General features: G+C 41.7%; 2 protein-coding genes across 4 annotated transcripts in view; one reads left to right on the top strand and one right to left on the bottom strand.

The window, feature by feature from the left end:
* Window positions 1–21,771, bottom strand: part of VSIR (V-set immunoregulatory receptor) — a 64,338-nt gene extending 42,567 nt beyond the window's left edge. The window contains exon 1 of the mRNA XM_089677095.1: window positions 21,622–21,771. Within this exon, the coding sequence (XP_089533221.1) occupies window positions 21,622–21,709 (88 nt within the window). The 5' untranslated portion in view covers window positions 21,710–21,771. The remainder of the gene's footprint in view (window positions 1–21,621) is intronic.
* Window positions 1–27,827, top strand: part of CDH23 (cadherin related 23) — a 1,300,862-nt gene that overhangs the window by 1,128,780 nt on the left and 144,255 nt on the right. The window lies entirely within an intron of this gene.

The raw sequence follows: 27,827 nt of genomic DNA, 5'->3' as shown, positions 1-27,827 counted from the left end.
GCCCCCTTCACATCTCTCCCCCGCACTACTGTCCTCTGCCCCCTTCACATCTCTCCCCCGCACTACTGTCCTCTGCCCATTCCCATAACCCCCAGCAGAACTGTGCCCCTTCACATCCCCCCACAACACTGCCCCCCCTTTTCACCCCCCCACAGCATTGCCCCCACTACATCTCTCCCAACAGCACTGCCCTACCACTTCACATCACAAATCCCCCCCCAACAGTAGTGTTCTCTGCCCTTTTCACATCACCCCCCACCCACACATGCACACACAGCACTGACCCTTTTGCACCCCACCCCAGTAGTATGCTTTGCCCTCCTCACATCAACCTCACCTCCCACTTCACATCCCTACCCCACAGTCCTCTGTCCCTTAACTTACCCCCACAACACTGCTCCCCCTTTACATCCCCCCTTCCACAGCAATGCCCCCCTCCTCGCATCACATATCCCCCCTCTTACATCACCCCTTCACAGCACTGCCCCCTTTTCATCACCCCCCACCACCACATGCACACAGCACTACCCCTCTTCACATTTTGCCCCCCTTTACATCACACACACAGCCAGAGTAGTGTCCCTGGCCCCCTTTCACTCTCCTATGTCCCTGCGGACAGCGGGAGGTGGAGCATTTCTGGATGGGGTGTGGGAAGCACAGCACATCATTGAACAGAGCGGTTTCTTTCCCCCCATCCTCGCCACGGTTATAACAGCAGAGCGGGCAGCAGGACACAGGACATTTCTGAAGAGAGTGCGGAATACCAGCACAGTATTGAACAGAGTGTGGGAGCAGTCATAACATTTCTGGATCGGACACAGGAAGCACAGCATTGAAAAGAGCACGGGAGCTGTGGAGGTTAACTTATTGTATTAACCAACAGGTGATTGGCTGTTAGCACTTCCCTGCTTCCAATCAGCCACTGGTTAACTTATAAAGTTAACCCCGGCAGCTCTCATACTCTATTCAATGCTGTGCTTCCTGTGTCCGATCCAGAAATGTTAGGACAGCTCCCACGCTCTGTGCTGGTATTCCACACTCACTCCAGAAATGTTCTGTCTCCTGCTGTCCGCTCTGACATATATTAAAGTCAGCTTTCACTTTACAAAGAAAGGAAAAAGTCAGACTACATTCACACTGGCGATTAAGGCCAGTGAGTCTTGTAGCAGATCTTCTGATTCCTGCGGCGGCTCTCGGCTGCCAGCACCATTCACAAGAATGACAGGATGCAGCTATTTGCAGCTCTCTGCACAGCCAGCGATTACCTGCAGTGATCGCAGCTAGACTCGCACAAAATGCACCCAGCAGCGATCACCGCAGGTAAACGCTGACTGTGTGGACAACCACGAATACCTCCAGCCGCCAGTGACCTTTCAGTATAGTGCATGGGGCATCAGAGCAGTAATGAAGTGGGGTCTGCATGGCCCAAAATGCTGACATGTCTGTAACCCACAGAAAATGGAGTTAGCCTCCAGTTAGCAACTGGCAGACTGCTTTTGGCAGTCCAAGCTGTGAGAGAATCCCAAGGATCAAAATGTTTGTAGTTGTAGATGCAAACCTTACCTGAATGACATTTCATTTACTAAAGCACTGTCCATCACAAATACTGTTTTTAAAGTAATACATTTGTTTTTTTTTCCATTCCCTGTTGCCTCTAAGTAGTATTGATTTGACGCAGCCAATTCCTGTTTACATACATAAATACACTCAACTAATAGCTGCACAAAAATTTGAGCAATCCCTAAATAATATTTACTGAAACTGCCACTTGTCGTTTTCATCAGAAGCCTGTGTGATACAGAGACAATGCAAGGAGCACCATTAAGAAACATGGCCAGAATTTTGTCACCCTATAATAGGACGTATCTCTTATGTATTTGCATCTCCAGCCATTTGGCTTAGTGTTTCGTAGGGTTCTTTCACATTTGTGGTGCTCTCTGAAGAGTGATCCATGTTCAGAATGCTTGTCAGAGGGCATTTGACAGGTGCGGAGGAGGAGTTAAATACTGGCTGGATTTAACTCTGTAATACTGCACTACTGTGCTGCAATCGTATGCATTGCATGTGGTTGTGGAGTGGCCCCAATGAACTCAATGAGAACCGTTTGTTAAATTCTGCACCCTGAGTTAAAAATGGCATGGATGTGGCATGTGTACAGCCCTGTCTGGCTCAATTCAGGTGAGTGGCAAAACTGCAGCTCAGCCACCCATTTTTACTGCCAACTGTCTGAAAGAGCCCTTAGTTTTTTTGTTTTCTTTTTTTTTTATAAATCAAGAGTGCTTTATTGAAGACAAGAATATTACAGAGTAAAGAAACTCGTGTACAACATATTGACCAAATCCAGTGGTCTAATAGAGTCCAATTATACAGTTCAACATAGCAGTAAGTAGACATAAAATTACCACTCAATCCACAGGTCCCCAAGTTAAACCATGAGAAGACACCGGAATCTCATGGCGGGATAGTCATCCAAGAAAAATGATAGGAGGTAGTAGGAAGAATAAAGAGAGTAGAACCAGGGAGGAAATCAAGGGGGAGAATAGAGAAGAAAAAGGGGGTGGGGGAAATGAAGGGAACATTATTTCAAAGTCCAAGGGCACCACACTTTTTCATATTTTCGAGGGCAACTACTGTTTAGCTATGTGAGTTTGTACATGGGAAGTGCCTCATCTACCATCGCCTCCCAGGAAGACACCATAGGAGGAGTAGGGGAGGACCACAGAAGGAGGATTTTTTTCTTGGCATAGAAAAGCAAATAAGAAAATCAGCAATTTGGTATGATGGGAACGCTGATCATCATCCTGAATCCCCAGAAGGGCTAACTCTGGAGAAATAGGAAGGGAAAGTTGTAACCTGAGATTTATTAAATCAAAAATGCCTGTCCAGAAACTTACCAGTCTAGGACAGGGGTGGACTAACAACTCATGGGGCCCCTGGGCAATAGGGGATCATGGGGCCCCTGTGTCCTTGCCCAAACTCAAAAAAGCCTATCAAAAAGGTACCAGGGGCATCTCATGGGGCCCCCTGATCCCAGGCCCTCGGGCAGTGCCCGAGTTTCCAAATGGTCAGTCCGCCCCTGGTCTAGGACAATCCCAAAACATATGAAGATAGGACCCCAAACGGACTTGACAGCAAGGACACGGAGGGTTGTGTGTCAGATATATTCTATGAAGCCTCACAGGAGTATATTATACCCCATGAAGAAAGTTAACTTGGATCAACTTATCCTAAGAAAAAATTACAAGTTTAGGCCCACCCTCCAAACATTCCGCCCAGCTCTCTTTATCCAGGGAAGGTATACCAACCCTCCACTTCTCCCACACCCACTCAAGCTTAGGGGAGTCAGTAGTAAGAAGGGCTCCATACAGTGTAGAAAGAGGCTTGTCAATAAGCAGCTCTTCGATCGGATCAGTCTGAATGAGGGGCAGCTGAGGGAACAGAACAGCTCTAACAGCATGGCACAGTTGGCAGTAGTGGAATTGCATCCAGGATGGCAGGTGGAAGCCCTTAGTTCTGATATGGGCTAAAGTGGCACAAGCCTAGTAATACAGGTACATCTTTATATAGGGGCTTTTATGTATAAAGAAAATTAGAAAAAAAAACTATTTAGGCTTCCTGTAGCAATATCCCCTCTTAAATAGTTGTCACCAGCACAGGTTTACTCATCAAAAGATTTTTCCACACCCTTTGTACCTGTAACAACAAAAATATTGGTGAATGGACCACCTTCTGTATCAGAGGGAATGGTAACCAGGACCAGTAGAGGGGGTGAATCTCCCCATTACAGACAGCAAGAAAAACCTGTCAAAAGCTTTAACCACTTCTCCTTTTATCCAAAATTTAAAAAGGTTTTGGCTTTATGTACACTTTAATTTGTAATGAAAGTATTTGACTGCATTTTTGTTCGTATTTGCCTGGAGTTCAGCATTAAAGAAAGCTTTGAAAAAACCTGCGAATCAACGTAACTGTGTGCTACATAATGACAAACTGCTTATTTATTTTAAAAGAGACATGGACTATAAAATGTAGATAGAGAGTTTGGTAGTATGAGCACATATTCTTTTTTTTGTAGTAATCTCAATGTGGGAGAAAAGTGTTTTCCTTAACGTAGGAGGCATTTAATGATAGCACTACTTCAACTTCTTCCATGTGTCAGTACATTAACTCTGGAGAGGTACATCCACTACTTTAGACTTCTTTTTATTTAGATTTAATTTGATAGATTTTAACCAGTTTAAATAAGCATTCAGCTTGGAAATCAATAGTCATGGTATTTTGGGGTCACTTCTAATCAAACCTCATTTACAACTAAGTATAATATGCGTGGGTAATTTTCATCATCTAAAAGCACAACTAGTATTTTAGAATTTCTTTTAAATTCATACATTCCTTAAGTCTCATTTTATTGTAATTCTTACTGAGCGAAAGACACAAAATAAAATGGAAGTAAATCTTCATGCTGACAAACCCAAAACACGTTACTAACATTTCACAGAACAATTTGAGAAGTAGGACACAAGAAAGTCTCTTGAGAAATGAAGAAAATATTATTTGTTTTCAGAAAGATCGCAGATGTTGAAATAAGGTCTAACAAAAAAAAAAAAAAAAATATTAATTATCAAAAGCAAATGGATTAGTGGTGTAGGAACAAGGGTTGTCACAGGCTCAGCAGCATCCAAGCCCAGGAGGAGGAGGTCTATGACCTTCTGATCCTGACATCTCAGCTCCAGCACCTCCCATGAGGATTATAATCAAACAAGTCTTTGGCTTCCCTTTGGCCAAAGTATGGGTGATACCAAAAGCAAAAAGAGTTTTGCAAGTGACAGATTCCCTATGTTTTCTGAATAACAGCTGAAATAAAAAGGAGGGCTTTGCACCTCCAGTCAAGATGGCTATAATCATCATGTTAGTTTCGTAACAGCAGACACCGTCATGAATTTTGCATCATCTCCAAAGAGGGACGTAAAGTTGTCCCTGCAATTTGTTCTTTTAACCAGGATATTTCACTATTGCATGTAATTTAGTTTTGAAGTTATAAAAAGCATTTGTTCTAACTCCCTTCAGAATTTTAGGGTAACCTTGACATTTTTAATACAATCAACTAACAAAGCTTTTTACAGGCCCCTCCTAGGTTTTGTTTAATATGTACATAATTTATGACATTAAGCAAATTTTAAGTAGTATGACTTTGCAATCAATATCTGACCTCTGTAGTATATGAATACTGATTTGGGAGCAATGGTCTGTAAACATGCTTTTCTAAATCAGGACAAAGTGCCACTCCAGTTTAGATTTCCTATAAGCCACAAAACAAGTGAATGAGAAGTGATTTACTGGTTAAAGCTTGATTGAACTCTGTTTAACCATTTGCCGTGCGGCCGCAAAAATGCACTAGATTTCCGGGGTGGCACATGCGCAGTTTTCGCGCTTGCAGAGCCGCGCGATCTGTCACTGGCCATGTACCTCGGACACGGCCGATGACAGATCTGAGTACCGGCCCCGTTGCCGGTACCATGTGACCTGCTGTGACCAATATGAAAAATACTGATCACTTCCCCAAAGTAGTACAATGTTACTATGGTAACATTGTACTACTTTGGTCATAGTGTAATATGAAAAAAAAAATCTTAAAAAAAAATGTAATAAAAAATTAAAAATAATAAAAAAATATATATATTTTTTTTTTTTCATAACTGTCACCAGTCAGTGTCCCTGATCACTGCCATGCCAGTTATATGATGATGCTGTATTTTTTAAATTTTTTAATTTTCCGAAAAATTATGACAAAAAAAAAATACAACTTCATAAAACTCGCCATTCCTCTTATGAAGTACGTCGGACTGTCTACTTTACAAAAACGGGTCATTTGGGGATATCTGTACTGTTCTGACATTCTTGGACCTCAAGATATTAGATTCTCTGTCAGTACTTCAGGATTGATCAATATTCAGATCTATACCATAGTTTGTGAACTCTATAACTTTCCTACAAACTAAAAAATACATCCTAATTTGGGTTATTTTCACCAAAGACATGTAGTAGAATACATCTTGGCCTAAATTTATGAAGAACAATTATTTATTTGCAAACTTTTATAACAGAAACAAAGAAAACGTGTTTTTTCTTTAAAATGTTTGGTCTTTTTTTGTTAATTTATCAAAAAATAAAAACCCCGGTGGTGATTAAATACCACCAAAAGAAAGCTCTAGTTGTGTGAAGAAAATGATAAAATTTTAGTTTGGGTACAATGTTGTATGACCGCGCAATTGTCATTCAAAGTGTGAGAGCGCTGAAACCTGAAAAATGGCCTGGGCAGGAAGGTGTAAAATTGCCCAGTATTGAATTGGTTAAAATCAGCTAAATATATTGCAGGTACATCAAAACAAAATGTGTCCAATGTGTTATACAAGTAGAAAAGCCTGTGTCCTGCTAGCATGATTTAGGCCCCTTTTGCATGGTTGTTCCAACTGTCCATCTGTCATTCATTCACGAATGAATGAAAAAAAGAAAAAAAAACGGACAGCATTGTGTCCTGCTAGCATGATTTAGGCCCCTTTCACATGAATGTTCCATCTGTCCATTTGTCATTCATTCATGAATGGATAAAAAAAAAAATAGACAACATTCCTACGGGTAAATGTAAACAGATGATCATCCATTTACATCCGCATCCATTCAGATCCTCTTTTTAAACAGAAAAAAAAGTCTCTATTCTGTTTCCATTTACAAAATGAAAGCAGACCTAAAAAGGATGTAAAACGGACAATGATCCATTTTTGCACCCGCCAGCATCCTATCAACCATGACTCATCCCTGCTGCCAGTATGCAGAATGTAAACAAAACAGCTGAAAACTTAAACATGGTATGAGGTCTCCCCACCAATCCATACCAGGCCCCTCAGGTGGGCGGTACCTCCTGCTAAAAAAAAAAGTGGATTGAGGTCCCCCCCAAAATCCATACCAGACCTTTATCCAAGCATGCAGCCTGACAGGGCAGGAAACAGGGGATGTGGGATAAGCTTGCAGCCCCCTCCTAAACTATACCAAGCCACAAGTCTTAAACATGGGGGGTACTTTCCAGGGAGGGGGCTCCCTGGTTAATCACATTGTCAACAATGTTGATGAGGATAAGGACCTCTTCCCCACAACCACTTGGCTAGGGCTGTGGAGGTTCAGGGAGTGACTTATAGGAATCTGGTTCACAGTTGTACATCTATCATCAATCACAACGTCCAGCACTGTAGGTCCATATCACTCATAAGCGATGGCTGCTGATCCACAAAAAACCCAGCCGAATCCAACGGCTTCTGTCACTTGCTACCGCCAAACGACAGCTCTGCTTCCTTCCACTGCTAACAGAGGGGGCTTCCAGATTTCGATAAGTCACCCCCTGCACCCCCACAACCGCCAAGCCTGATCTGTGGGAAAAAGGCCATTGCCCTCATCACCATGGGGACAAGGTGGTTTGCTGAGGACTCCCCCCCCCCCCCCCCCCCCCGCAAATACTCCCCCCTCATGTTGACGGCATATGGCCTGGTATGGCTCAGGGGGGGCACACTCGTCCCCCCCCCCTTTCCTGGCCTGCATGCTCAGTAATGGTCTGGTATGGATTTGGGGGAGAAAACTCACGCCATTTTTTCTTTAATTTTTGGAGTGAGGTTCTACCAAACACACTCACACTGTTTTTGCAACAAGAGATACAAGGCGACAATTCTAGAGAAACTAGAGGGAATTAGCAAGTAAAAGGTAGCTACTGGTTACATTTATTTGCTAATTCCTTCTAGCATTCTCTAGATTTGTTATATTGCATCCCTTGTTGCAAAGATGTATGTATTTCCTATGCTCCTCAGCTCATCTACTGGCCACAATGCAATATTTTATAACTGCCCATAATAAAACAATATTTGTTCAAAAATCGCCTAAAAAAACATTTGTTTTTGCACAGAATGGATTTACATGCAGATTTGTTGAATGAATGGTTATGCATTTTCATTTATAAATAGACCTCCCAATGCCCGAATTTAGTTTTTTGCATCAGCTACATACAATAGAACTAAATGTAACAGACGTATGCCAGCACTAAGAGTCGGTCAGGCTCTCCTGCAGTCCACATGGGCTGCCAAAAAAATGTACTGACAGAAAGCTAAGAGATGCCATATCACTGTGTTGGTGCTCTTCAACTGACCAATCAGTAGTTTGGGGGGGGGTGTTCTAGACGAAGCAGTAATGCTGCACTATGGAGTCTGCATTGGAAAATGAGGCCCCAGGTATACTCTCTGACGGGGGGGGGGGGGCAGCACAGTGGCTAACTGGTTAGCACTACCGCCTGGCAGCACTAGGGTTGTTGGTTTGAATCCCAAACACGGCACCACCTGCCTGGAGTTTGCATGTGCCTGCGTGGGTTTTCTCCAGGTACTCCAGTTTCCTCCCACACTCCAAAGACATGCTGGTAGGTTAATTGGATGCTGTCTAAATTGGCCCTAGTATGTGTATGTATGAATGTAAGTTAGGGACCTTAGATTGTATATATATGTGTAAATTGACGGCGCGATATAAGTACCTGAAATAAATAATCACAAAATTGGCTGTACAGAATCTCAAGCCTTTGAGTGGTGAAATATTTCCATATATGCGTTTCAAATGTATTAAGCGGTTAGCCTGCAATTAAGCATTAGGGCAAATGTGAGGTTAGATGTGACCTGCCACATGTGTAAATCAATCAGCCTTTTCCTGTGTATTAATTATTGGTCTCTAATCATCCATTCCCTGTACAAATCCAGTAACAGAAAAAAAAAAAAAAAAACACAAAAACTGTCCTCTGGTTTAAAAACTACCTAATTAAGTGATGATTACCATGCCAATAAATGGCGCTGACTGTGTCTTCGTCAATGTTTGAACACTGGAGAAAGGGCTATGCAGTCAAGAAGTGTTCCCTTTTGTGGGTACTGTATACTTATAAATGGGATATTTCAATAGTTGACAAAAATACATACAGTAAATAGGTTACTGCTAGTCCTGGATATTTTCAGTAGAAGTGTTCTTGTGGTGGTCTGTGTCTTGAGTTACACTATTATTACTGTAGTCGACAGAGCTAGTCAGATAGTTTTTTGCCTGCATGATCTGGAGCAGACACTGTATTGCAAATGAACAATATGAAACCCATTCTCAGCAGATTTCCAACCTTTCGCCAGAAGAAACAAGAAGCAAATGCTAATCATTGGCACAACAGAGGAACAGATAATTTAATTTAGCCGTGAGATCATTCCATAGTTAATCATTTATTTATTTATAAGAACACGTACAGAAACAACAGCGAGCATACTGCCTAGCTGGTTTTGTGTTCTGCTTACACGTCATCAAGGTCACCCACACGTCATCAAGGTTACCCACACTTTAGCAATGGCCACTTTTAGAATTGCCCTTAGTGTATCCCACATTGCAAACTCTACGACTTGGACACCTGGCAACAATGGAAAGTTTTACTGATGGTTACCTAAAAAGGTGCTTAGTTTACGTTTGGGGTTTCTTTTTCAGGTGACAGATTTAATACCTGATCACTCACAGACTGAAGATTAGTAATTGAAATTGGAATATGCAATTTTAAAAGAGGATGACCATAGCATCGCTCTTAAAGCGAGAAATGAAAGACCAATTACATACATTTTCCTGCAGTAATTATAGTTCTCATGCTCACGTTTTTGAGAAGGTTAGCATTTGCATAGACAAATTTTTAATTATTCTTTTATAAAAACAAAACAGGAAGAAAAATGAAGCATTAATTACCTTGTGTTCTTAGTTGTACCAGCTCATTGAATACTTTTATGACAGAAGAGAAATGCATGTTTATTTCCCACTCAGATTTACTTAATTGAATGCTGGAACACATAAGAGTCAATTATTTCCTATACTAACTATGCGCTTTCCAAGAGGTAATATTTTCAACAGAACGGTTTGAGTGGGTTTTCTTATCTTTCTTGTAAAACTGCCAAAATCCAGTTGAGCGGAAAACTAGTATAAACAAACTGAAATTCTTATCTTTACTGGATCCTACGTTCACATGGTCAATTACATTTTTTATACAGACATGTACATATCTTTTGAAATACATAGGTATGTAGTAGTGGGGAATACAGTCTCTTAAAACATACCTTTCACCCCATAAAACGGCCCCTGATCCATAATAGGCACCTCCAGTGAGAGCACATGCTTATACTTTTAGATCATCACCACATCATCTGTGGTTGCGTCCTGGCCCTCCGTCTGCTTTTCCATAATTTCAGTTGGCCTGTAAAGTCACTTATAGAACAGAAAGACATTGATCGAAACTGTGCTTGTCGTTTGGAGATCCATGGGTGCAGTGATGATGATAGATGGACATACACTCACAGGCCACTTTATTACTAGGTACAGCTGTTCAATTGCTTGGCAACCCAAATTGCTAATCAGCCAATCACATGGCAGCAACTCAATGCATTTAGGCATCTAGACCTGGTGAGGATAACTTGCTGAAGTTCAAACCAAGCACCAGAATGGGGAATAAGGGGGATTTAAGTGATTTTGAATGCGGCATGGTTGTTGGTGCAGACTGGTTTGAGGGGAATGGGCAGGTTGGTTAGAGATGATAGAAAGGCAACAGTAACTGAAATACCCACTCGTTACAACTAAGGTATGCAGAATACCAACACATCGAACCTTGAAGCAGATGGGCTACAGCAGCAGAAGACCACACCGGGTGCCACTACTGTCAGCTAAGAATGGGAAACCGAAGCTACAATTCGCACAGGCTCACCAAAATTGGACAATAGAAGATTGGGAAAAGGTTGCTTAATCTGATGAGTATCGATTTCAGCTGCAACATTCAGATAGTAGGGTCAGAATTTAGCGTAAGCAACATGAAAACATGGATCCATCGTGCCTTGCATTAACGGCTCATGGATGTGCAGCCAACAAATCTGCAGCAAATGTATGATGCCATCATGTCCATATGGATCAAAATCTCTAAGGAATGTTTCCAACACCTTGTTAAATCTATATCATGAAGAATTAAGACAGTTCTGAAGGCAAAAGGGGGTCTAAACCGATACTAGCAAGGTGTACCTAATAAAGTGGTCAGTGTGTGTATGCAGGCATTTCATGGTTCCTACTCTGTAGATTATGGGAGACTAGAATCCACAGAAATTTCATTGAAAACCTCAAATGGAAGTGATTAGTGATCTCAGTATATCAGTAGTGGAGATAAATAACTCCTCTCTGGATGGGAATCTGCAATCCTTCTAGTAAATAGTGCACTAGTGATGGAGTAAAAGAGAACCAACCATCTTACTCGTTCACTTGAGACGCATAGGCTCACCACCCCTAAGCAGGCCATCCCAATGGAAATCCTGCCTTTACTGGCAAACAAGAGGAGGAAATGAATATGAAGTGATTCTTTTGTATCCTCTTCTAACAGTTAAGCCTTGCCCTAAAAGGAAAGTATAATATGTCTTTATTAGGGTACATCACAGGGGATGGAGGGCATTACACTGTATTCACTAGAGGAGATCATTAAATGAGCCTACTCTGTGAGATGGATCACAGGTTTTACAGGAGTTGGAAAGTGAAGGTGTCCATTGGACCCATTTACCAGCTCAGAAAGAAGGAAACAGATTCACTTTGGCAAAGGCTGCTTGTGGTCAACATCTGCTTCAAGGCCAAGGTTGTTTCTGGTCAACATCTGCTTCAAGGCCATGGTTGTTTCTGGTCAACATCTGCTTCCCCCAGATCAGCCAGAAAAGGTGTGAAATCCATTCAGGGTCTGTTCAACACTTAAACCTACTATCCAGGACATTACTTGCAGTGAAGCTAGGCTCAGCTTCACTTCCTAGAACCAGCATGTGAACCAGAGAAAAGCTACCTGTGCCAAAGTCTACTACCACAGAGTTTTACTGTTGTGGAAAACTTATTTTGCAGGTACTTAATCACAAAGCAAAGTATCTGTGTGAGAAGGTAGTGATTGTAGCTACCATTCTATGACTCATGGGCCTTTTTATTAGTTCAAGTAAACCGGTTCATATTCACATAGGGTAGAAGGTAGTACTAGTATAAGCAATGTCACCTATTCGATCTATGTGCTATTGGTGTTTTGCTTTATAATTGATTCCCCTAAATACACCCATGGCCATTCAAAACATGTCACTTAATCTGCAAATCTAATATGTTTCGACAATCATCGGGGTATAGGGTGCACATAAGTATACAAGATATCAATGGATCTCTGGCAAGAGCAGAGGGTATTTTTTTTATCTTAGCAAACAGATATAACAAAATGCTACCACTCTTGTATACCAAAAAGAAGCAAAGAAGAGAGGTTTATGGTTTGCGTTTACTTAGACCTTAGGGCTCGTTTACACCAACGGCCGCTAGTGTGCTTTGGGAGGCAATGTTAATGGCTTGTCCCATCATGGATGACTAGACATCTCTGATTGGATGAGCTGGAGATTTTAGTATCATTGCCCCGCCCTTCCACCATGCGTTATCAGAGAATGCCTTGCATTCATTGCGATAAAGGCAAAGTATTCTGTGCTGAGCAGACAACCACCTGTGGTTACTAAGCAGCAGGGCAGCCACGCAATATGGGACCCGGAAGACAGTGGCGATCACTGTAGCAGCAATGACTACTACAGTGACTCTCAGCTTCCACAGCATCCCACAGGTATGGAATTTGCATACTTACCCTGGTCCAAGCTGGACCAATGTAACTATGCAATGAAATCCTTACCTGGAGTTCAGCTATTGAAAAACATTATACAATTGCTTGCAGATGACAAACGTACATCTTCTACATTGAATTCACTTTAAAGGATAAGTTCACCTTTTGGGAACATGTTCCACCCATTTTTAGAGTGGAACATGTAACATGCTCCCAATGCTACAGCCTCCCCCTGATCCAACACCTCTAGAGACAGCGAGCCGCGGATCTTCTCCCTGAACTTGCTGTTACATTCACAGTGTTCTGTACATGGGGAAACTACAAATATCGCCTTTGCAACTGACAACTTGTAGTTTTTATGAACTACCATGGCACTGGTGAGCACTCTAGGTAGTTCATTGATGGTTCCTGTTATTGTGTAACTGCCTGTCTGACTGTCAAAACTGACCGTCTGCAGGAGCCTTGCATTGCATCAGTGATCTGCTGATCATGAGTGCAATGCTTTACAGGCACCTAATAAAAATAAATAAATTATAAATGTACATTTTTTTTACCTACAAAAAGATGTGCATTTATTTATTTTTTTAAAAGCTGAATTTATCCTCTTGGATTGTAAGCTCTAACGAGCAGGGCCCTCTGAATCTTCCTGTATTAAATTGTATTGTAATTGTACTGTCTGCCCCTATGTTGTAAAGCGCTGCGTAAACTGTTGGCGCGATATAAATCCTCTATAATAATAAACCTTTAACTGCTTTGGAGTTAGTGACTAACATAAATGCATCAAAGTACTGAGACATATCCAGCTTACATTACTTCTAGTCTCTATTTTCTATGAATGTACAGATCAATTGCCAGAGAAAACAAAAAGGTGTTGATCTTTAAAATCAGTAATAAAGATATGTTGAGCTGTTGCTGTGGCGACCAGATTCCAGCTGTCAGTTTTCTGTAAATGAAAGTTAAAGCTTGAATGGTTGCTATGGACAGTAGCGGTGTTCCTCCTCTCCAATGGCCGTACACCGCAGCCCCAGTATGTTCCCCCAGAGCTTTTTACTTGTTCTATGACAAAGCCTGCAGCTCACATAAAAACTGCTTCTTACATTCCTGTCCAGGGGACATGAGCTTCGTACATGCATTGCTTACATTTTTAACCAACAAATGCCAAACGCACCTAGAATTTCTGCTCTAGTTTGCCTGACCATTAGGCGTTTTCTGGAAAATTGTCCCCGCTAAGGTCAGAAAAGATGGCAATTCTGTGAGACAACTGCAAGATCTGCCCATCCTGAAAATAGAACTCATCATTAGGTACGAACTCCCAACTCATGCAACTGTATGATTGGCACATGCACAGTGAAGGATGGTTCACTTTCCATTAGGGCTTGATCACACGAGCAGTGCCTTCTGAAGGGCAATCCAGGGTGGATCGTTTTACAGAGGGCACTTGACAGGCAGCAAGGAGGCAAAAAAAGTGGCACAACTGCTTGTTTTTACTGTCCCCCACCTGCACATGTGAACAGAGCCTTATGAAAAACAAAATCATCAAAGATGGGTTAATGGAAAACTCTTTGACTGTCAGTACCAGCATTAGTCAATGGTGAGGTTTGGATCTCTCATATCATTGGCGATGTCTAGCCATTCTATACATCTTAAGAATACCAATGAATTTAAAACGTTTACCAAAATATGCTCCATTATTTGTTTTGTTTGCTTGGTGTATGTAAATGTCTTTATACTCAGGAAAAAAAGACTATACATATAAATTAAATATAGCAGGAAAGTTTGAGGTCTATCAGCTTCAACTTTCCCTGATGCCCAAAAGCCCACAAGCAAGCATCAGTGCAAAACACACATCAGATAAATATGTGTGTGTGTGTATATATATATATATATATATATATATATATATATATATATATATATATATATATATATATATATATATATTTATACACACATACACACACACACACATTACACATATACAAACACACACACTATATATCCAAAAGTATTAGGACGCCTGCCTTTACACGCACATGAACTTTAATGGCATCCCAGTCTTAGTCTGTAGGGTTCAATATTGAGTTGGCCCACCCTTTACAGATATAACAGCTTCAGCTGTTCTAGGAAGTCTGTCCACAAGGTTTAGGAGTGTGTCTATGGGAATGTTTGACCATTCTTCCAGAAGCGCATTTGTGAGGTCAGGCACTGATGTCGGACGAGAAGGCCTGGCTCACAGTCTCTGCTCTAATTCATCCCAAATGTGTTCTATCGGGTTGAGGTCAGGACTCTGAGAAGGCCAGTCAAGTTCCTCCACCCCAAACTCACTCATTCCTGTCTCTATGGGCCTTGCTTTGTGCAGTGGTGTGCAGTCATGTTGGAACAGGAAGGGGCCATCCCCAAACTGTTCCCACAAAGTTGGGAACATGAAATTGTCCAACCCCTGAACGACCCCACACCATAATCCTCCCCCCACCAAACTTTACACTTGGCACAATGCAGTCAGGCAAGTACCATTCTCCTGGCAACCGCCAAACTTAGGCACATTCATCGGATTGCTAGACAGGGAAGCGTGATTCATCACTCCAGAGAACACATCTCCACTGCTCTAGAGTCCAGTAGCGGCGTGCTTTACACCACTGCATCTGACACTTTGCATTGCACTTGGTGGTGTAAGGCTTGGATGCAGCTGCTCTGCCATGGGAACCCATTCCATGAAGCGCTCTACACACTGTTGTTGTGCTAATCTGAATACCACACCAAGTTTGGAGGTCTTATCTATTGACTCTGCAGACATTTGGCAACTTCTGCACACTGTGTGCTTCAGCATGCGCTGACCCCGCTCTGTCATTTTACCACTACCACTACCACTTTGTGGCTGAGTTGCTATTGTTCCCAGTTGCTTCCACTTTGTTATACCACTAAAAGTTGACCGTGGAATATTTAGCAAGGAAATTTCACAGATGGACTATCAAGGTATTACACTGAAATCCTGAGAGCGACCCATTCTTTCACAAATATTTGTAGAAGCACTCTGCATGCCTATGTGCTTGATTTTATATACCTGTGAGGTATGGAGGTGATTGGAACACCTGAATCCAATGATTTGGAGGGGTGTCCCAATACTATTGGCAATATAGTGTATATGAGACCCAGAGGGCAGGCAATGGTAGATCATAATTAGGCAGTACAGGCAGCTGACCAGGGACCCAGTCTCCAGGGGACCTCATGACGACCACATTTTTAATGCACTACACCTAAAACGCATGTTGTATAGAATTTAATGGTAACCCAAATAAAATGTGAAACGCAGCATACCTTAAACACACTACACAGATGTGAACGAACCCTTATTGTCTATGGACTTAATAACAACTATGCGACTACAAAAAGACACAGGTTCTTCTTTTGGTGAAACTTTAGTGCCTTTTTGGCCTCATAAACTTCAATTGGAGCACATGGAAATGCACAGAAAACACATTAAAACCCTGATTCACAAGTGTGAACTTTTTTTAGTAGATCAGCAATGGCAACCTTCATATTCCACTCAACTTTTTTTTTTAAAGTGGTTGTAATCCTCAAACATGAGATATGAACAAAGTGCATCCTTCCATACTGATTACTTCTCTCTACACAAAGCTCTGAGTGTGACTTCTCTCTGCTGCCTAGTTCCTCTGTTACCTGCATGAGCAGCTTTTCTCAACACCAAGAGAAAAAAAAGTGACAGAGCAAGAGAACTCCAGTACCCAGCCTGTGATTGACAGCCACATCTTTGTTTGGTACCCTGTAGTGTGAGGTGTGGAGTGGTCCCTTCCCTCCAATCAGGCTCAGAGTTTTTCTCCCTTGGCTGTGCAGTGCGTGAACTCCGATTACCCCCCCCCCCCCATAGTTATATAGCAGCCCAATCACTTTTAAAGTGCAAGCTTCCCCCCAATTCCTAGGCTCTCACTCATCCCAGGAACCCAGAACCATGTCAAACAGCTTCAGTATACTGAGCAGAAGACAGAGGAACATCCTGTTTTGCGATCTCCTCCGCACTACATTAAGCCAGGAGTAAGTTCGTCATTTCTGGCTTCAGGGGCTTCATTCCCTGGCTGACACAGTCGGAGAAGGAGCTAGCTCACCATGAACTGTACTTGGCTAACAAACCCCTAATGTCTCCATAAGAAGTACCTGTCACCTGCCCAATGCTATTATATGGAGGGTTGTTAACCCCCTTGTGATAGCAATAAAGTTAAAGAAAAAAAAAAAAAGTTGAAAAAAAGAAAAAAAATTTATAATAAAATGTATTATAAAAACAACAATGTATGTAAACTGCAATTGCACCCCAAATGAAATACCGTCAAACCTCAAAGTGAAAGCAATAATTCTAGCACAGCTCAATGTTAACTTTCAACTGATGACCTGTAAAGGCTTTTAAAGCGCCATCTATGGAGACTGTCACATTATCACAGGTGCACACAATTTTAAGTTGACATGTTTGGTATCTATTTACTCAATGCAACTTTATTTTTTATATTTTACCAAAAATTTGTTCTTACAGTATATTGTGTGTGTTAGAACATTCATTTTATTTTATATTTATTATATTTTTTCCTGAAAATGTTGCCTTTGATAAACAGTTTAAATTTTGTGTGCCATAAAACATTGTATCTATTATAATTGTTCTGGGGGTTTTATGTCATTTTATAGCCATAAATGCATTAAAAAAAATGAAACAATTGCGCTAGAGGCGAAATGGTTAAAGATGATCAAACACGCACACTTCCTATACAAGGAAACTGTATACACAGCATTTTAAATTCCTCCAAAATATTTCACCAACCCATGTCCAAAGCATGCCGTAAATGTCTGTGTACACCATCAGGACCCACAGCAGAACCAATCTACCACTAAAGAATACAAAATGTCATTTCTTATCAATAGAACAAAAATGTATGACAAAAAGCTCAATTCACAAAGCTAAATCCCCAACATAAGGGATCTTTGTCAGAAAAGTGACAATAAAGTTATTTTCAATAGTTAAAATGATTTAAGTGACAGTTATTTTCAATCAATGAGATTTAAAAATGACAGCCAGCTAAAATACTAATCTTGGTGACATTAGCCCTTTTTATGTATGTTAAAGCAGTATTAAACCCCAAAGCAAACATGTATTATATTGCAGCATACCAATTTTTAGATGTGATGGCTGCATTTGTTTTCTTTTTTAAGCGTTCTTTCCTTTATTTTCATCTTGTGATCTAGCCAATAAATCTGTTGTTTTTCAAAAGAGCAAGCTGACCTGCAGATGTAGCAGCTAGAGGATTGAGACAAACCATTTACAAAAAAAAATATTTTGGGAGGGGTCAAAAAAACGTCCAAAAATGCCAGTTTTACCGTGTTTTTCAGCATTAGAGCATTTTTACAGATAAACTCCTCTAGAAACCCACTAGTCCTTGGGGTTTCTTCCCAGCCAAAAACGCCCCTGCCAAAAAACATTGATTACAGCCTATGTGTGCATGGCCACATAGGATAACCTGCTGGGGGGTTTACTAGCTGTAGAAAAAAACATCAAAAGCCAAAAACAGCCGCTGTAAAAACATCCAGTGTGCATGAGGACTTAGCTGGAATTCAGCTTCAATTTGTTAGTGTATCTAAATCTGCTAGTACATCTAACACTCCCTTCCCCCCCAGACTGACAATTCTGTTCAAATCTGCTTCCTGGGCTCATTCATCCAGCATGGCTCTAATACAGGTGGTGTGTTACTGGCCAGATCACCAGGTGAAAAATCCTGAAAAGAGATAAAACCAATGCAGCCACCGCATGTAATGATTGGTAAGCTGAAATATATTACATTAGGGGTCTAATACCGCTTTAAGCTGGTCAGACACTAAAAACTTTCATTTCAGGAACATTTGTACAATTTTTAAATCATTAGTGGGCTCAAACTGACATTCATTTTTGACCACAGTGACAAGGAAATTCAAAGGAGCAGGATGGAAATTTTTTTCTGGAAAAAATTTCTAACAGCGAATGTGGTTTTCATTCAGGAAATGACAGTCGTACCAAAATCTAATGTTAAATGCAAAGTACTTTCAAATGACATTCGTCATCGAATGTACAGAGAATTTGCATGTTCTCCATGTGCCTGCGTGGGTTTCCTCTGGGTACTCCGGTTTCCTGCCACACTCCAAAGACATGCTGGTAGGTGAATTGGCTCCTGTCTAAATTGTCCCTAGTATGTGTATGTATGAATGTAAGTTAGGGACCTTAGATTGTACGCCCCTTGAGGGTTAGGGACTGATGTGAATGTACAATATATATGTAAAGCGCTGTGCAAAGTGATGGTGCTATATAAGTACCTGAAATAAATAAATGAGAATTTTTGTTGGAATGTTTGCTTAAAAATCTACTAGTGTATGGGCAGCATAAGACCGAGTCCACACAGATGTGGTGCGGGAAACGCAATCTTGTGCATTTCCCGCACCACCTTGCAATCGCATGGCGCTCATGCGATCTGTTTTGGGTATTACTGTTAAATTAATGATACCCCAAAACAGATCACAAAATGCAATGCGATGCAATTCGGGTGAGGGTAAAAAAAATGGTTCTGCACCTTTTTGATGCAGATGCGATTTGAGCCATATAAAATACATTGCATGTAATTCGCACAGGAATGGAGTGCGGTTCCTGTGTGAATTACATGTGGTGTCCCACACCACATTAGTGTGAATCCAGTCTAAAGCAGGCCATAGACCGTTCGTTTATCGGCCGTTAGAAAGATTAATCGCCCGATTTTTGCACTGTTAGTGGGGCAATGGCATCAGCCAATTTTCACGGTTCCTCCTCATTTCGTTTATCGGTCATGCTGGAAATTCTTGAAAAACTGAAGATTTTCGCAATCATTGGTGGCAACATCGGTTTACAGAACGAACGATGTTTTGTTTTTCGGATGAAAAATTGGCCGATAAATGAACCATCTATGACCCGCATAAGTCACCAGTCAAACTGCTACGATTCAAAATGTATGTAAAATGGCAACAAAACTGCAGAAAAAGTCGTGCAAGAACTCCTTTAGAAATGGCGCTGCAGCAAATTGCGCATTAAGACACTGACATTCCTTAGATGCCATTTCAATTCATAAATCGCACCAGTATAACCGGGCACTAATGCAGGCCATAGGCGGGTCGTTTATCGGCCGAATTTTCGTCCGAAGGAAAAATCGGCCGATATTCACGCCATTAGTGGGGCAATGCCGTCGGCCGTTTTTTCGTGGATCTTCTCGTTTCTTTTTATCGGTCATGCTGGAAAATCCATGAAAAACTGATGTTTTTCGTAAGAATTGGTGGCAGCATCCATGGCAGCAACGACCCATTTTTCGTTTATCGGCCGACAATTTGGCCCGTCTATGGCCAGCCTAACTCTCCAATAAGCACACCATTGCTTTAGATCCTAAAATACTTTAAAGTGGGATTAAGCCCAAATCTAAAAATGTCATATATTGTCATCCCAATCATTAGATGTGCTGGCTGCACTAGTTTTCTTTTCTTAGGTTTTTCCCCCGTCTGTTTTCGCCTGGTGATCTGGCCAGCAACACACCTCCTGTATTAGGGTGCCTCCACTCTGAATGTAGGGGCACAGCATTGTCAGTCTGGTGGAAAGGGAATGTTAGATGTACTAGCACATTTAGATACACTAACAAGCCAAATTCCACTTTATAAGCAGCTATTCCCTTTTGAGATAAAGGTTTTATATAAATAAAAGCTGATCATTGTAAATGTATGAAGCTTGTTGCCAAAAACGGAATAGGAGCTTCTTTCTGGGCGACAGACACATGTAGGGCAGTCAAGTGAACATAGGACTGGCCCTATGTAATCATTGCAAATCGCTCACTAGCAGATTTAGATACGCTAGCAGATTTAGATATACTAAAAAGCCAAATTCCACTTTATAAGCAGTACAGAAAGTTTCCCCCCCCCCCTTTGAGATAAAAGTTTCACATAAATAAAAGCTGATCATTATAAGTGCTCCTATAAATGGTTTGTCTTAGCCCTCTAACTGCTACACCTGCAGATCACCAAATGAAGCCAAAATCCACAAGCCAAATTTCACTTTATAAGCAGTACAGAAAGTTTTTTGTTCCTCCTTTTGGGATAAAAGTTTCACATAAATAAAAGCTGATCATTGTAAGTAGGGGCAGACTGACAACTCACGGGGCCCCCGGGCAATAGGGGATCATGGGGCCCCTGTGTCCTTGCCCACACTCAAAAAAGCCTATAAAAAGGTACCAGGGGCATTTCATGGGGCCCCCTACTGACCCCAGGCACTCGAGCAGTGCCCGAGTGCTCCAATGGTCAGTCCGCCCGATTGTAAGCATTCCTGTAAATGGTTTGTCTTAGCCCTCTAACTGCTACACCTGCAGGACTGCATGCAGATCACCAGACAAAGCCAAAATCCACTTTATAAGCAGTACAGAAAGTTTTTTTTTCCCATGTTGGGATAAACGTTTTACATAAATAAAAGCCGATCATTGTAAGCGTCCCTGTAAATAGTTTGTCTTAGCCCTCTAACTGCTACACCTGCAGGACAGCTTGCAGATCACCAGATGAAACCCGAATGCAGCCATCACATCTCAGAATGGGTAAATTGCAATACAATAAATGTTTGCTTTTGGGTTTAATCCCACTTCAAGTGTGTAGCAAGGAATGTCAGCCCACTGCTGAGACACAACGAGCTCCCCAGAGGGGGGTCATCATCCCTAATTATCAGTGTGGGGGTCACAGGGTCATGCTCCTGATCCCAGCGATGTGTGATGAAGGAGTAGATAGTACAGGACAAGTGATGAGAAGTCATGGATTGCAGCCCCTTGTCCAGGTGCCCTCCCCCCCTCTCCGTCCAGTGAATGGAGCACGCTGGGCTGTGGTGTGGAGGAACAGAGCAGTGATTGTCCTACCTTGGTAGAGTGCCAGGCACAGGCAGAGCACGATCCAGCATTGGCATGCAGCGCAGGTGTGAGCCGGAGACCTCCTGGAGAAATCCATGTGTACAGAGTGCAGGGCTTCTCATGCCTGTTGCAGCACTTCTACTGAGCCGCACTCCGCACTACCAGCACAGGAAATGTCACCGGACAGCGCACAGGACACACGGGACAGCGCCCCCACAGGACACGGCGCAACACTGCTGACAGCTGCTCTCCCTGCAATACACTCACATTGATGTTTCCAAACAAATAGTAACAGAAGACTTATTTCCTCAATTTCCTCTGATTACAAATCATTTTCTCATAGACAACACAGATCTACAGATTTATTCATCGCAAGATTAGTGTGTTTGTTTTATGGATTTATGTATCTGGTGCAGTTGCTGTATCCTGTACATGTAATCCATTGTTATTGTCCATGGGCTGGATCCAATTCAGTCACTAGAATTGTATACAGCTGTGACTAGATGGGCTGGAAATGTTTCCCTCTTCTATTCAACTACTTGCCCCCCAGAGGAATTACTCCCCTTCCTGACCAGGACATTTTTTTGTGTTACGGCACTGCGTTTAACTGACAATTGCGCGGTCATGCAACACTGCACCCAAATTAAATTTATGTCCTTTTTTTAACCACGAATTGAGCTTTCTTCCAGTGGTATTTGATTGCCTGTACATTTTTAATTAAAAAAAAAAAGCGGCAATTATGAGGAAAAAAAAAACTATATTTTGGACTTTTTGCTATTAACCAATTCAATACCGGGCAATTTTACACCTTCCTGCCCAGGCCATTTTTCAGGTTTCAGCGCTCTCACACTTTGAATGACAATTGCGCGGTCATACAACATTGTACCCAAACTAAAATTTGATAATTTTCTTTACACAACTAGAGCTTTCTTTTGGTGGTATTTAATCATCACTGGGGGTTTTATTTTTTGCTAAATTAACAAAAAAAGTTGAAATAAAAACACGTTTTTCTTTGTTTCTGTTATAAAAGTTTGCAAATAAATAATTGTTCTTCATAAATTTAGGCCGAGATGTATTCTACTACATGTCTTTGGTGAAAATAACCCAAATTAGGATGTATTATTTAGTTTGTAGGAAGGTTATAGAGTTCACAAACTATGGTATAGATCTGAATATTGATCAATCCTGAAGTACTGACAGCCAATCTAATTTCTTGAGATCCAAGAATGTCAGAACAGTACAGATATCCCCCAAATGACCCCTTTTTGCAAAGTAGACAGTCCGACATACTTCATAACAGGCATGGCGAGTTTTTTGAAGTTGTATTTTTTTTGTCATAATTTTTTGGAAAATGAAAAAATAAAAAAATTATTTTCACTATTTTTTTTTACATGCTGTCACCAGTGCAGTACAGCGTCATCATATAACTGGCATGGCGGTGATCAGGGACACTGACTGGTGACAGTGTGAAAAAAAATATTTTTTTAAATATTTTTTTATTATTTTAAATTTTTTATTACATTATTTTTCTTTTTTTAAGATTTTTTTTCATATTTCACTATGTCCAAAGTAGTACAATGTTACCATAGTAACATTGTACTACTTTGGGGAAGTGATCAGTATTTTTTTTTTTTACACAATTTGCTTATAGCAAAGAATTACTTTGCTATAAGCAAGCATTTACCTGAATGACATCGATTCATTTAGGTTTTTTTTTTTTTTTTTTTGTGCTTAGCTGTGATTTGGCCACAGCTAATCACATGACATGTGCATGTGATCACTGTGACCATTCACAGCTAGACACTAGTATACAATGGCTGGCATGAATGAAGCCATCCATTGTATACAACTGTCATGTTACCTGCTGTGATTGGTCACAGCAGGTCACATGGTACCGGCAATGGGGGTCAGTACTCAGATCTGTCATCGGCCGGGGACAGATCGCGCTGCTGCGCGGCTCTGCAAGCGCGTGAACTGCGCATGTGCGGGAGGATGCCATATGGCGGCCTCCTGGAAAGCTAGTACATTTTTCGGGAAGCCATACGGCTATTGGCCGGGCGTCAAATGGTTAAACAATACGGTTAAAAATTTTTAAAAATCAAATTTCGTCATAAATTTACACCAAAATGTATTCGGCGACATGTCTTTGGTAAAAACAATCCCAATAGGTGTAAATTAATTGGTTTACGTGAAAGTTACAGCGTTTACAAATGGCGGTATAGATACTTGGATGTTTTTTTCTACTAGTAATGGCAGCAATCAGCGACTTTTAGCGGGACTGCAGCGGACATTCTGACACTTGGGGGAACTGACTTGGTATAACTGACATCCCCAGTGAAATTAATACAGTGATCACTATTATAAAAAAAAAAAAGCACTGACACTGTACTAATGGCACTGGGGAGGAAGGGGTTAACATGAGGGGCGACCAAAGGGTTAACTGTGTGTAGGGAGTGATTTACTAGGGGGCGGGGGTGTGCTTCACTGTAATCACACTGCTGTGCACAGCCATCCAGAGCAGCATGCCTGAACCAACAGGGAGGAGGACTGTTAGTAAACAGTCTTCCTCCCCATTGGAGATGCTTGGGTAATTATCAGCCAGGACCGGGTGATTGACAGCGGCCACAAATGGTGGCTCGGGTAGGGCACAAGTGCTCCACCTACCTGGAAAAATACACACACAGCCCTGTAGCAGTATATCTGCTATAGGGCGGCGGGGAAGCAGTTAAAGAGCTATGAATCAATAAGATCCCATTCATACCTTTGCAGTGCTTTTCACAGTTTGTTTTGCGTTTTTCTACACATGTTTTTACCACGTTTTGTTCAGCTCTTTTTTTTAAAGTGGAATTTTTTTTGCTGAGCAGAATAAAAATGCAAAACATGGCAAAAATTTGGGGTGCCATTAAAGGCTACGTTTACCTTTTACACAAAAATAATTTCAGGTAAAAAAAATGTGCATTTATTATTTTTGTACAAAGGAGCGTGGAAAGCATTGCAACAGTGATCAATAGATCAACCATGCCATGCAGATCTCCTGCAGACCTGTCAGAAAATCTGCTTGTCGTACAGTATGTAATGAGTGAGCAGATAGATTGTAAGCTCTAATGAGCAGGGTCCTCTGTTTCCTCTTGTACCAAATTGTATTGTAACTGTAATGTCACCTTCATTTTGTAAACTGTTGGCACTGTATAAATCCTGTATTATTATAATAATAATATTCTGACAGGAAGGTTCAATGAACTACAGCGGCACTCCACAGTGTCATGGTAGTTCATTGAAAACTACAAGCTGACAGCTGCTAAGGTTTTCGGGACTTGCAGTTCATTCAGTCACGGAAGTCTGTGACTGAATGATGCGGCCGTGTGGGTGAAGCCCCGCAAGGCTGCGCTGTTTTCAAACCTGACAGAAGAAGTCTCCCTGTACTATCTGTCGGGGGGCGGCTGCTGCAGCTATTGGAGCATGTTACATGTTCCACCCTAAAAACGTGTAACATCTCTTAGATTGTAAGCTCCAAGGAGCAAGGCCCTCCTTTCCCTCTGGTATTGAACTGTATTGTTGCTGTATTGTCTCCTGTTATATTGTAAAGTGCTGAGCAAACTGTTGGCGCTGTATAAATCCTGTATAATAATAATAACAACATGTTCCCAAAGGTGAACTTATCCTTTAAGGGATAATGGCACCTAAACACACATTGTGCAGCGATCACTATGCGATTTGGAATCGCAGGCAGAATTGCAGTCGTTCTGCCCACAGTCCAAAATCGCGAGATGTGAACAGTCTGAGGCCCTCCCAGTGATGTGCGTTTTACCGCACGGGAAAAATGCAGGTCACTGTAAAGACACATAGAACATTGTTGGTGTTATGTGCAGTGTGGTGCATTGTGTTGAAATGCTACGTGTATTCATTTTGAAAGCAAGGCACGCAAATGCACATCAGCGTAATGCAAATATATTGAGAAAAAAAAAAAAGCTTTTATTTTGTCCCTAACAAAGACCCATTGCAATTTAACATGCATAAAAACGCATATCAACACACATCAGAGCGCATCAAAATGCATGTGAATGCACATTTAAAATGCACACTAATGGAAGGCAATGCATATTTATGTTTCAAGTATTTTCATGCATTTTGATGCACATATAGCCTAGGTTCACACTTGCCCACAGGCTGGTTCCGGATAGGAATCGTGACTGTTTCCACAGCTGCAACTAAATTGCACTGCTATTACGAGACGGGCAGGGCTGTTTATTCTGAATGGCACCCCCACACATCTCAACCCGCGGGTGCAGGAACCAGGGGTGTATTTACCACAAGGCAAACAAGGCATTTGCCTAGGGCGGTACTTTTCAGGGGGGGCAGCACTGCCCCTCGGAAGAAGGGATGGAAGAAGGTACATGCGCAGCATGGGGACTTGGCGGGTTCCGAAAGAGGTTGTGGGTTTCATGACGGTGTATGCACAGCCCGACTCTGATTCCCGGGGATGTCCAGAGCTGTGAAGGTTAGTGTCTTTCTCTCTCTTGCCATGGGGGACGGTGGCTGGTTTATGGGGGCAGTGGTAGTGGAAGGCTCTCTCAGCTGGGGGGCAGGGGTGTTGTTGGTCAATGTCAGGTTCTCTCTGCGGGCGGGGGGGGGAGGGGCCCCAATTTTTGTGTTGCCTAGGGCAGCACAAAACCTAAATTCACCACTGGCAGGAACCACAGGGAAATTGCATGGTCATAAAAAAGTGCTGTTACCCTGCGGACGCATTTTTAAAAGGTGCATGCACCTTTTTTTCTGCGTTAAAAACGTGCACAGCAGCCCACTGAAATGAATAAGTTGCTGTGCGTGAGCATACGCGGGCCGCACAGCCTGCAATAGTGTAAACCAAGCCTTAGGTGTGAACGGGCCCTAATGGAGGTGGCTTTAGGGAAGCCAAGCTACCCTGAGCCAAATAAAATCACAGGTTCAGCTTTACTGAGCTCCCTGCTGGCCACTATGCATGTCACACACAGTAATGTGGAGCCTGTGAAGGCAGAACTTTAATAAAAAAATAAAATGCGCACAGGCAGTCTTTTTAGTGTAGAAGAGACACACTGGGGGGAAATTCAGTAAAGCTGCTGCACCACTTTTTTGGGGCTAATCCCTCTTGTTAATCTATTGTGCCAAATTCATGAAACATCTGTGACACTTTTGGCTCTGACAGTGACTCATGCACCAAATTCAGGTGGTTCAAAAAATGCGCCACTTTTACGCTGTGACGCAACATTCAAATTCAAAAGAAAATATTGACAGTTCGTATGTTACGAAAGTGGAGCTAATTAAGACCAACTCTCTTTTGTCATACATTTAGGGTTGCCACCTCATCCCTTTAAAACCAAACACATATTAATTACACAGGTTCGGTTGATTAAGGATTAAGTAATTAAACTCACTTAGAGCCTTATGCAGGCTATACATGGGTCGAATTGCAAACGATTTTTCGTCCAAAAATCTAAAACTTCGTTTGCTCGGTAATCCAATGGTGCCATCAATGATTTTGAAAATCAGCCAACCAAGTCATAACGTTCACTCTCTATAACAGGTGAAACTTCTGTTCCTTCTAGGTCACAGCTCATTTTCTTTTCAGAATAACAATTTGACCATCATTGAGTCAAAAATCAGTAGTTTTTCATGAATTTTCCAACATGCCCAATCACCGAAAAGGGGAGGAACCACGAAAATTGGCCGGTGCCACTGACACACTACCAGAGCGAAAATCGGCTGATCAAATCTAAAACTTCGTTTGCTCGGTAATCCAATGGTGCCATCAATGATTTTGAAAATCAGCCAACCAAGTCATAACGTTCACTCTCTATAACAGGTGAAACTTCTGTTCCTTCTAGGTCACGGCTCATTTTCTTTTCAGAATAACAATTTGACCATCATTGAGTCAAAAATCAGTAGTTTTTCATGAATTTTCCAACATGCCCAATCACCGAAAAGGGGAGGAACCACGAAAATTGGCCGGTGCCACTGACACACTAACAGAGCGAAAATCGGCTGATCATTCTCAGGTCCGATTTTCAGATGAAAAATCGGTCGAATTTTGACCCATTTATGGCCAGCATAATCTGCATTAAATTAGTCTCAGGACCTGGGTAATTAATATGTGTTCGGTTTTGAAGGGATGAGGTGGCAACCCTACATACATACAGAGAGAGACCATGGCACAGACAAATTTTGCGAATGTGTCTCCC

This window comes from Staurois parvus, unplaced genomic scaffold, assembly GCF_062004578.1.
Source record: "Staurois parvus isolate SC_StPar_1 unplaced genomic scaffold, SC_StPar_1.0 ptg000177l, whole genome shotgun sequence".
Classification (NCBI taxonomy): domain Eukaryota; kingdom Metazoa; phylum Chordata; class Amphibia; order Anura; family Ranidae; genus Staurois; species Staurois parvus.
Note: the sequence above shows the minus strand (reverse complement) of the source record. Positions and strands in the feature narration are given on the sequence as shown.